The 12,573-nt window shown below is 35.8% G+C and overlaps 1 protein-coding gene across 1 annotated transcript; it reads right to left on the reverse strand.

Moving 5' to 3' along the window:
* Positions 1-10,290: 10,290 nt before the first annotated feature.
* On the reverse strand, positions 10,291-10,773 carry LOC128549189 (protein FAM133-like). The gene has a single exon (XM_053525711.1). It carries the CDS (start codon positions 10,771-10,773, stop codon positions 10,291-10,293), a length of 483 nt encoding a protein of 160 aa, XP_053381686.1.
* Between the last annotated feature and the right edge of the window lie 1,800 nt (positions 10,774-12,573).

Raw genomic sequence — 12,573 nt, forward strand, 5'->3', positions numbered from 1 at the left:
TTGAGGTCTGCTACCAAACATAGTAAATTCAGTTTTGGAAGTGTTCATTTTCAGTTTGTTTCTATTCATCCAGTCATTGATTATAACTGTTCACCTTTCAAGGTTTCCGATCGCTTGTGATTCAACGGAAACAGATGTAGGGCGAAAGCTTTTATTCGCTATATGACCATCAGCAAAACCGTAGACTGGTTTTGGATTTTAGATTGACATCAAAATCAGTTCCAGAATAGGTGAGATACAGCCACGGACCAAGGCAACTGCCCTGGGGCACACTGCATTCAAGATGGCGGTCTGATGAATATACATTGTTGATGTTAATCTTACAAGTACGAAGTCTTAAATAGGAGTCTACCCATTTAAGAGTTGCATCACAGACACCATATTGTGCTTTTAGGACATCTAGAAGAATGTCGTAGTCAATAGTGTAAAATGCCGCACTTAAGTCAACCGCAATAAGGGCCGTGACTTCCTTTTTTCTCCATACCACACAGAAGATCATTGGCCAACCGAAGTAGTGCAGTTTCACAGGAATGGTATTTCCTGTATGCAGATTGGTTCTAAGGCAAGAGACTGTTTTGATTTACATGATTTTGTAATCTGTAAATAACAGATTTCTCAATAAGTTTTGATAGAAATGATAAACTACTCACAGGACGATGATTGGAAAGCTCTAGTTCAAGACCTGCTTTTTTAGCCGGGGTCTAACAACTGCTTGTTTGTATTTCGCAGGAAAAATACCTTGTTTTAGTGATACTACAGAGAGGTTCATCTGCATGTGATTTCGGGATACATGTTGGCAAAATATCTAGCTCCGAAGACGTAGTATTTAATTCATTGATGAGATTTTTCACTTCATATTAAGTTAGTTCAGTAAATTTGCTAAACTTTTGTATATCCTTTACTTGAGGTTCAAAGTTTTGGTATACACTTAGGGATTGGCGTATTTTTGAGATTTTTGCCATGAAAAGGTCAGCAAATGTTTTCGGCCAATAAATTTTTAGACTCATTTTGAGGCAGTGGGTTTTCAAATTTGGTACCAGTTAGCTCAGATACCAATGTCGCAAACTGACATACGGGCCGCAAGGTATCTGTAGTTTAAATGCAGGTATTGCATCAGCTTTTTGTATTTTTTTTTTTTGAGTTATTGAGGTTAATGGCTGATTTTACGCATAACATACGTCTCATGTTTTTCTGTATTTCATAAATTGAATTTCCATGTAAATTCATAAAATTCGGTTCAGAAATAAAGAAATTTATATTTTTTAACTTCAGTTATTTATGTTAACGTTTTTATCCCTAAAACCACTATACCGGGCCTTAATTTGTCAAATTTTATATTCGCGCCATACTAGTCTGAGCTCACGGGTATGTCGTGATTCCCGTGCAAAATCCTATATTTGGCGGGACATAACGATACAAATTGACTGGTTCAGATTTGCGTTGCGCACAACACATTTTACTGACTGAGGACACTGTGTCACTCTTCTATTCTTGGTAAAAATTAAATTTTTGCTCGATCGAGGTAAGAAATTTATTTGTTAGATTTTTGTATGATTTTTTAATTACGATTTTATTCAGTAAATTTTTGTTCATTCTACAGAATTTGTAAAACGTTTATAAGTAGCACGTATTATTAATGGGAGCCTAAGGAGGTATGGTGTACCCAAAGGAGCAATTTATGCCTTTATTTGTATTTGTTATCATGGTGCTTACCATATGTTAGATATTTTAGCCTCTTCCATCAGACGACTTTTTCCTGGTGATGTCACGACCCGGAAGTCTTATACCCGTGGTTTACTTTACTCGCCTGGATGTGAATTCCCAGCGCAGAGATGATTGTGCCATAACCGCCAAGCCGCATGCCTTTGTTATCGACTTAGTGATTTTATTGGACAGTATATCAACAAGTGTTCATCATTAATTGTGCTATTCTAAGTTAAAAGTAAAAAGTGAAACATCTGTTTAACCGTCACAATCCACTATAATTCTGAGAACTGAATATCTTTTAAAAACCATCAGATATTGCGCACAGTTTTTTCCTTCTTTTCTTCTATTTAGTTTCTTATTCATTCATAGTAAATTATCATTTTTCTGTAAATAAACTTGTAAATGTTGTAATGAGTGTTAAATTGTTCTGTTATGGTTTGTCCCCGGTTCGACCATCCTGGCACATTGTCACGTCCCTCCTTTAAGGTCAAAAAAAAATAATGTTTATTCTCAGGCCCCGCCGCATACGATTTTGACCCGCTGCATCTAAATTTGTTATCAAAGAAAAAGTGACGAAATTCGCGAAAAGAGAAGATTGAACAAAAAAATGAGGACGCAAGAACGAAAATAAGTGAGTAGTAATAAATTGTCAAGAACGGTTACTTTGTTCATCTCGCTTTATGGCTGTACACAAATAAAAAAATAATTGGTCATTGTTTCATATAATTAAGTTATTTCAGAACAATTTTGATACACTTTCTAGATTTTTACTCTGTTGAAGACATATTTTCTGCAAGATATCCATGCATTTGCTTCAAGAAAACGAAAAGAAAAAGGAGTGTTGAATAGTATGCAGTGAAATGCAAGCCGATCGAAGTCAGGTACCGTCATATTGCCACATTTCAGAAAGCGGTCCGCAGAATAAACACCCTTCTTTTGTTTTCAAGTAAACAACCCGAAAACATGCAAATATCATGAAAAGTGTCTTATTTTATGTAAAATTTATTCCACGAATGAAATAATGCCCATTTGTCCCCCGGTTTACGCGAAAATGCGCCACCACACACATTTTTGACCGAATTACTGCTATATTACCTAAAGGGGGAACTATTTTATTCAATGTTCGGCAATTTTTGCATTTATTTCTCAGAAAACCTTCAGTAAAGACATCTTGCGCTGTTCCATTTACAAGTCGTAAGTTAAAGTCGAGAAATGTGCGTTTTCTAAGGCCATCCAATGTCCTTTTTTTTTTGGCCAAAAATGTCACCTCATGTGCATTATTTCGCATTTGTTGAGTGTTTGTACCTGAGTTTAGCAAACAGAAAATAAAATATTAAAGCACTATTTCATCTAAAATACCATGCATTTAACAAATCCATCGTGATTTCATCTCTAAATCATACAAATAAGGGATTTGATTTGCACCAGATTAAGCGAAATAATCACCCCATATGTGAAAATTTGGTCAAAAATAAAAAAAAAATCCAAATATAAGTCTCTGCTTTGTGCCCAAATATCACTATACTTGATTAGAAATAGAATTATGAAATTCCGCTCTGTCTGCTGCCACTTTGAGAAAAATACCTGATTTGCCACTTATAATAGGCAATAACAAAGGTCAGCGGCTTGGCGGTTACGGCACAACCATGGGATGTAAAATCTCTGCGCTGGGAATTCACATCCAGGCGAGTAAGGTAAAGTAAACCACGGGTATAAGACTTCCGGGTCGTGACATTACCAGGAAAAAGTCGTCTGGTGGAAGAAACTAACATATAACATATGATAGGCACCATGATAGCAAATACAAATAAAGGCATAAAACTGTTCCTTTGGGTACACTATTCCTCCGTAGGCTCCTATAAATAATACGTGCTACTTATACAAAATATACGTGCTACTAAGTTCATACGTCACGTGAATACAATAAGTCATTTATTACTTCCATTATTTCTCAGATTGATTACATACTACTCTAAAGTTAAAGTATGATAATGATATGAAAAGGTTATGATGAAAAATTATAGATAAGAAGATGATAAACTGCAGCTATTATTTACAACCACAAATTAACAAAAATACAATGCAAATTAAACATAGCATAATAACTGGTATGAATGTATTATCGACTACCATACAACAAAACGGACATATAATAGATACGCAATATACTGGCACACAATAATTTTTAATTGCAATTACGAATTAAATATACGGTCAAAACATACATTTATACAATACAATACAATGCAGTACCGGCGTTCCATAATTTACAACGAAAAGATTGACATAATCATTATACGTTTTATGACTAAATTACTTGTTAAAACACGTTACACAATTTTCAATATAAATTTATAACTTACACAAAAGAATCATTCTAGATTCCTCTCTCGAAATGAATAATTTACAAAAATCAGAAAAAAATAAATAAATCAGCCTGACATTCCGAAACTAGCTAATATCTTGCCGAAAAGTAAACATTTTACAAATTCTGTTTTGTTTTGTTTGTTTGTTTTGGGTGTAACCTAACCATTGTTCCTGGATTCTGTACCAGTACAAACCTGTTCTCTGCAAGTACCTGCCAACTTCCCCACATGAATTACCAGAGGACTAATTCTGTAGAATGAACAAAAATATACTAAATAAAATCGTAATTCAAAAATCGTACAAAGATCTAAAAATAAATTTCTCACCTCGATCGAGCAAAAATTTAATTTCTACCAAGAATAGAAGTGACATTATATCCTCAGTCAGTAAAACGTGTTGTGCGCTAAACATATCTGAATCAGTCAATTTGTATCGTTATGTCTCGCCAAATGTTGGATATTGCACGGGAATCACGACATAGCCGTGAGCTCACACTAGTATGGCGCGAATGTAAGATTGGACATTATAAGGCCCGTTATAGTGGTTTAGGGGATAAAATCATAAATAATTGAAGTTTAAAAATATCAACTTTATTACTGAACCGAATTTTATGAAGTTTACATGGAAATTCAATTTATGAAATACAGAAAAACATGAGACGTATTTTATGCTTAAAATCTGCCATTTACCTCAAGAACTCAAAAATGTACAAAAAGATGATGCAATACCTGCATTTAAACTATAGATACGTTGAGGCCCGTATGTGAGTTTGTCACAACCAATCCATGCAGAATATTGGAATCACCTTTAGCGTTCTGTATCTTTTCACTGATTGTGTTTCTCTTTAGACGTTTGATTTCAAAATTGTATTCATTTCTTACTTGTTTATACGACTCAAACTGATCTGTTTTACCATAACGCATCCATGGCTTGTTATCATGAAACTGTAATTATATATAGTAACTCATTTTCGTTCATTATAACAGTCGCCACGAGTAACTACCTTATGTATATCCATGCCACGAGCAGTTTAGCCAAGGAACGCACAGTGGCCCGAACATTTTATGGGAAAATCGTTAGATTTTTTATTTTATTGTCTACGGAGGACACCTGTAACATTTTCTATAGATGTCAGACTCCAATTGTTTTCTCGTTTTGGGCAATCCCATTATTTTTACTCGGGACCATACGCCGCTTTTCATGTATTAACACATCTGCGGCTGTCTTTAAAATGTTTTTGTACTTTTAACATATGTAAATGTTGAGTTCTGCTCACCCCGAGGCTAGAGAGCGTGGACGGTAGCATGCATTTCCACAACCACCCATGAACAGACTCAATCAAACGGAGCCTACAACATTTTCATTTTTGTCGTGTTGAGCCAGCTATGGAGTTTCAACATTTTATATTCTATACTATAACTATTTACTTTATCAGAACAGCAGTTCAATAAGTAAAAGACGTTTACAGAAGCCTAATGCAGAAGTCGTGCCTGCACCACATATAAAGAGAGTATCGCTGCTGATATGTGCAATACATACGTTGGCTGCCTAATATCAAAGACCGCATGACAAAGTACCTCGTGACAAAGCACTTCGTTGTAATGCAAGGCAGGCGAAAGCCGGCCAAGCCCGACGACAGAGAAAACGTCCCCTAGAAGACGTCATTAAGGATAATCAGCTTTGATGCAGCTGCTTTATAAGGACGAAAATTCCCAAACGGATGCCTCAACTTAAAGTTAGCTCAGACTTATCCGATTCCGAACAATTTGTAATTTAAAACTGCTGACAGAGCGCTAGACTATTCGAAAATTTGATGTCAGAATGGGGTCAAACTATGTACAGAGATTAAGTACATTTTAACATATATGTTTCACAAACTTTAGTAAGTCTGGACAAGAAGTCTAGTCTTGCGTAGTGAAATAATGACTGTAGGTAAAATATTTTCGTAGCTACGCTTGACAAAACATTATAATGACAATCTTTTCGTAGGTCAGGGGCCATAACACCTACAATACTGAATGAATCCGGATGCGAAACCCTAGGTGCACAACTGCACGTGCTGACCAACATTCCTGTAAACTCTGGTGACTCTATGTCAAATACTTTTGGACGCGAAACCCCAGGTGCACAACTGCACATGCTGACCACTTTGGTGACTCTAGGTCAAATACTTTTGGAGCTACGCGCGACAAACATTAAAATGACCAATTGTTTACTTAGTCAGGGGCCATAACTCCTACAATACTGAATTCATCCGGACGCAAAACCCCAGGTGTACAACTACACATGCTGACCAACATTCTTGTAAAGCTTTCTGACTCTATGTCAAATACTTTTGGAGCTAGGCGCGACACAACACTAAAATGACCAATTTTTACAAAGTCAGGGGCCATAACTCCTACACGACTGAATAAATCCGGACGCGAAACCCCAGTTGCACAACTACACATACTGACCAACATTCCTGTAAAGTTTTGTGACTCTATGTCAAATACTTTTGGAGCTAGGCGCGACACAACATTCTCAGAAGGACAGACGGACGGAAGGACGGACGGTCGGACAAGAGCAAATCTATATGCCCCCACCACTCATGGGGGGCACAAAAAAATCCCATTTCCTTAGCTTAGACAGAAGTTTGTAAGTCAAAATATTATTTTTCAAGAGCTTAATCAAAGTTTATTTGTTGCAGGAGAATGCAAAGTTATTTCAAAGAATGATGTATTCAAGTTCTAACTGACTCAACCAAACCGAGTTTGCTATTCTTCTTGGTTGCATTCTTTGCTTACAAAGGATCTTTTTACATATTTTATTATCATATTAAAATCATATCGTGTTGCTGAATGTCGGGAAGGTGTGTGTGTGTGGGGGGGGGGGGGGGGGGGGGGGGGGGGGGGGGGGGGGGGGGGATCTTGGTCTGACGACATTCATTATTTTGAAATTGCTTTCTAACATATAAATAAATGTAACTGAAACTGATTAAACGCCTATTTTTACACAATGATATATTTAATGGCGTCGTACATAATAATTATTATTATAACATTATCAATAATGACAATAATAACAGCATTATTGTAACACACAGTCATGACCGCATCCTTGAGGTCATTTTACCCCTATTGCCAAATCCAGTGCTTAAAGCATCACATGGTACACCCAGACGAGCTGCATATAGAGGTTCAAACCCCCCCCCCCCCCGGCTAATGGTGCCATCATATACTATTTAAGATAGAAATTCTACGTACTACCCTACCCATAGAGCCTTAAAAACAAGTGCGTTTAATTAAACAATCCTTGGAAATATAAATGTTGAAATGTTAAACCTTTTTCAAAAATTTAAGCACTTCCGCGTAATAAACACTTATCAAAAAATAAAAACAATGCCGCGAAATCTCTGAAATACAGTGTCTTCAGATTTTTTGAGTGTGTCAAGTGATTTACTTTTGCATAGTTCTAAAGGCAGTTCATTCCAAAGTCTTGGACCAACAGTACAGAATCTTCTATCATTGAATGTTTTGCACTTGTTGTATGGAACAACATAACGACATTCTGAATTTTTAGACCTTGTTTACTAGGAATAAACTCTGTAAGCAATTCTGTTAGATATAGAGGTGATCTGACAGTGTGACAGCTATACATGAACTCAATTCTTGCTTTCATCGGCAACCAATGTAAGTGGTACAATGCTTGTTTAGAACTGTCAAATTTCCTCCTGTTAAGTTTTATGCAAATGTTTTGAATACGTTGCATCTTATGCAATTCACGGTAAGCTACACCATACAGTATGACATTGCAATAATCCAGATGTAACTAGAGACAAAACTAAAATTTCAGTGGCTGCTTTTATTAAGTATTTTTGGATGTTCTTAATTCGTAGGTAATTCAACATGGCTGTACGACTTTTGCTATTTACATGATCTTCAAAGTTCAAGGTTTCGTCAAGAAAAGCAAGGAGATATCTAATTGTGCTTTTACGTTTGATATCATCACCAGCAATGTTAATGAAATTTGTAAAACATTTGTTCAATTTAGGTTTGCTAACAAACATAACAAATTCAGTTTTGGAAGTGCTCATTTTCAGTTTGTTTCTATTCATCCAGTCATTGATTATAACTGCGCATGCACCTTTCAAGGTATCCGATCGCTTGTGATTCTGTGACGGGTGCAGATTTTATAGATAAGTATGGTATTGGTTTAGTTTAAGTGGCATGTAGCCTAAATGGTATAGTAATGGTTAATTGATTTCTATTCGGAATTCCTCTGATACTTAGGGCAGTAGAATATAGGTAGAATATGTGTGTGTGTGTGTGTGTGTGTGTGTGTGTGTGTTCGGGTTTAACGTCTTTCTCAACAATTTTTCAGTCATATTAACGACGGTGTCTACTTGTAGCAGTGAGCACAATGCTCAACTTTATAGTGCTGCCTCAATGGAATATCACGCCGTAGACACATGACATGATACCCCACCCAGTCACATTATACTGACACCGGGCTGACCAGTCCTAGTACTATTCTCTAAATGCTGAGCGCCAAGCGAGGAAGCTACTAGTACCATTTTTTACGTCTTTGGTATGACGCGGCCAGGGATCGAACCCACTCTCCCGCACTCGAAGCGGACGCTCTACCACTAGGCTACCGAGGTGGTGATCGATAGTGTAACATCGTGCTCCTTCATATGCAAACGTGTTAGTCAAATTAATGGTGATACAGTACATAGGGATAAAGGGTATATGTAGGTTTTTTGTATAGGTTTTCCGTTGGCTGTGGAATTGTGTATTTATCGGTTGGATTGAGATGTTCTATTGCTTCCTTTGATTTTCCCGCCTCGCGCCATTTTTCCCCGGACTGTCAAATGATCAAACATTATCCTTGTTATCTTTTACAATACTAATTTATTGGTTACAGCAGTTAAAAAAGCACCACTGCACCTTGGAAGAGACAGTGTATAGAGAGAGATTGACCAGAATTGTTTATGTGGGCTGTGGATCCCATAGATCCAGTTAGTATGTGTATATGAAGTTCTATAAATATACGTCGGACTTCAGTTTTTACGATTTTGACATTTTATATACATGTAGTCCGACGTTTTATCGAAGTTATGAATTTCCCGGTAGAGCGTTCCGCAAAACGTCTTGCGGAAGGTTTTACAAATTCACGTTGGAAGTGACTGAAAAACGATAACTAAATACCAACAACGGACAAAGAAACCTATTTTACACATCAATTGAATACACTGCTTACTGAAAATACTGAAGATATGTCCGCACTTTGAAAGTGAAATTTACATCCATACACTTTCGCAACACAACACGAAACTGTCAAATCTTCGTTATTGTAAAGAATGATTTTAGACGAAAAAATATTCTCACGGTCGGCTTTGAAAAAAAATGCGGCCCGTTACTAACGTATTGTCTATGTAGTATGCATATGTTTATAATTGATGGGTGTAACTAGCATTTATTGGTTGTAATTTAATCAAAAGTTATTTCAATAAATAATTAGTTCATATCAAAGCAGTTTGAAAGGCTAGTCCACATGTATTCGGCGGTACCCATGCGTTAAATAATGGCCGCACATTTTTCACTAGTGCCGTAGGCTAAACGTATTATTTTTCGTCTAAGCAGGTACAATTGATTCTATATATGTATTCAGTGTTGTATTATTTATGATATTTAATTAACTCCTGGCTTAAAACTACTACTCAGAAACAACAATACCAAAGATATTAATAAATTTAATGATCTTAAGATGTGTCACAATTCAAAATATATTTGATCGAATGATTCAATAAGCAAAGACAGATTATAAATAAGCTACAACTGCTTACTTAGTAATAATCACAAGTTCAACTTATGGAAATGAAATCCATTTGTAAGGTAAAGTTCAAGTGTTTAACTAAACTCTCCAAATTCCATTAACACCCGCCAAATGTCATTATATACAGTTCTAATCACAAATGCATCTGCGAATCTACACATTATCATAAATGTCATTATATACAGTCCTTATCACACATGCATCTTCGAATGTTTAACTAAGGATCACTTCACATTATCACACGCGGTAATCACTAATTAGCTGTCATAGACAGTCCAACCTCACTATTGTATCCGAGAATGTTTTATTGAAGGTTCACTTCACAATATAACACTTGATAATCATTAATTAGCAAAGTCATACAACACGGTGGTAATGTAATATCTAATGAATCAATGATTAACATACATTCCACTGCGAATGTGGATATTTTTGCCGATTTTTTACTTTATCTGATGATTTTATTGCAATACCAGATTTTTTTGAGTGCTTTTTATGTTTTCTCTTTTTCTTATTTTTCTTAACAATAACTGTACCCACTTGCATACTTTCTGTTTCTTCTTCACCACTAGATGTTGTACTGTCCGAACTACATGAACTGTCCGAATCAGTGTCACTCTCACTTGTCTCGTGTAAACCTAAGGCCTGATTTTCTTTCTTGACTATCTTTTTAAGAGGTTTAGATTGTCTCAAGTCGTTTAAAGTTAATTTACTGGAGCTGACACTGATATCTGGAACGTTAATGTGTTTAGAAATTGACAAACTTTGTAATTTCTTCACTTTCGCTCGTTTCTCCTCCAGTTTCTGGCGTAGCAGCGCCTTCTCGTTCAACTTTCGCAGTCTACTCTCTTCTTGCTCTAATTGCGCTAGTTCTTTTTTCATCGTCTCCGCATCGTCGGATTCATATTCTGAAGCGATTTCTGGACCTTCAGGAATTTCTTCTATCAAACTGATTTTTCCTGGTTATGTAAAAGCCGGTAAGGCCCGTCCTTCGTTTTCGCCGGTAGTCATTTGCAAACTGCTAGACGATAACTCGTCTTCTGCGGTGCCTTCTTGCATACGTTTATAGTCTTTTCTAGTGCCTTTTCTCAACTTATCACTATTCATCGTTGAGTGACTTTCAACAGATATTGCACAATGCACAAATTTAAAACAAAAGTTCTTACAGTTTTTGAGACATCAATGTTCGTTCCCTAAATAACACTCCACAATTTCCTCCTGTTTTGTACTACATTATCTTTGTTTTATAAATGCAACCAGTTAAAAGTCCTTTATATTTTTTTCTTAATTTTATTAACTACTACTATAAAACTTTTCTGCTTGTGACACTTCTGACAAAAAAACTACTAATTGGCGCGAAAACCCCGGCGGGCCTCTTAAATACGTAATGATGACCAATGAAATTGACCGTATTATACATGAAGCTTGACCAATGAACCTCGATGAAAGAAATAAATTAGAAGGTATGGACGAACTAAATACAAGGCGCTGTCGTCATTAATTAAATATTTTAATGTACTATTAAAATAGTCCCATTAAATTACGCTAGAAGAGTCCGTGTAATGTGTCAGGGAAGTGATTGGAGGTGCAGTTTTAGTTACGGTAAACCGATATATCACGTGTTTGAGAGTTTTCCTACATTACACTTCAATAAAATAAGGTTGAAATTTGTGCTATGCAAATGGCTGTCATTCAATTAAACTTCACACAGGGACATGTTGAACGTCCAAATATTAAAAGGGGCCCTGTGCAAGTTTAATGTTATTGAACTAATGTATATATATTTGTATAAGTAATTTTTACAAGTATAAATATTTGTATTAGTATTGAAAACTGTATTGCATACATGTATCTCTTTGTATCCCCCCACCCCCCACCCCTCTTTAATATAAAGTATTTAAAAAATGGACCATTTCGTTAGATTTCAATATAATTTCTAGTTTTACATTTGCATGGATAAATATTGGGATATTTCAACCAGATGAATAGCGTATAGATTCATCTATCTTTAATCTATCTTGGCTGCACAACCGAGACAGGCAAAGAGAGGTAAGAATAACTATATAAACTTGCATTTCTAATGCAGTTTGGCATAACGTATACTTGTCAATGCAAGTTTTTGACAAATTTGATACAACAGCGCTTATATTCATATTATTCCTTTTAGCAAAATATGCTTAATAAATTTATATCTATGCTAAAATAACCCTACCTTGAAATGGCAAACAGAATTTAAAAAGTTGAATTTTGAAAATTCTTCTAGTGAAATATAAATTGCATTAAAATCTCAGTGAGCACAAATAAGTGTAAATGTAGTTGTTAAAGATTTGGACAAATCCATTAGTTGGCCCTATCTGATTAACTACATTTATGTAAGCCAGTTCCTGCTTCTATTTCATTACGGACCTATACTTGACAATTTGGTAGCATTTCAGTGAGATTTTGTACAATTTATAGAAATGTAAACAATGCTTATTTCACATGTGCTCATTTTCACATTTCAGCTTTCAGTTTGGAAAATATTCCATAGTGTTACATGTCAGACAAAAACCTCTCTTAAAAATACATGGCCACTACTTTTCTTGGTGTTTTTGTGGTTTATATGTAATTTATGAACATAAAGACAGTAATTCTTTTTATACGCCCGAAGGGACGTATTATGTTATGGTCCCGGTGTTCGTC

Source organism: Mercenaria mercenaria, chromosome 15 (assembly GCF_021730395.1).
Source record: "Mercenaria mercenaria strain notata chromosome 15, MADL_Memer_1, whole genome shotgun sequence".
Lineage (NCBI taxonomy): Eukaryota > Metazoa > Mollusca > Bivalvia > Venerida > Veneridae > Mercenaria > Mercenaria mercenaria.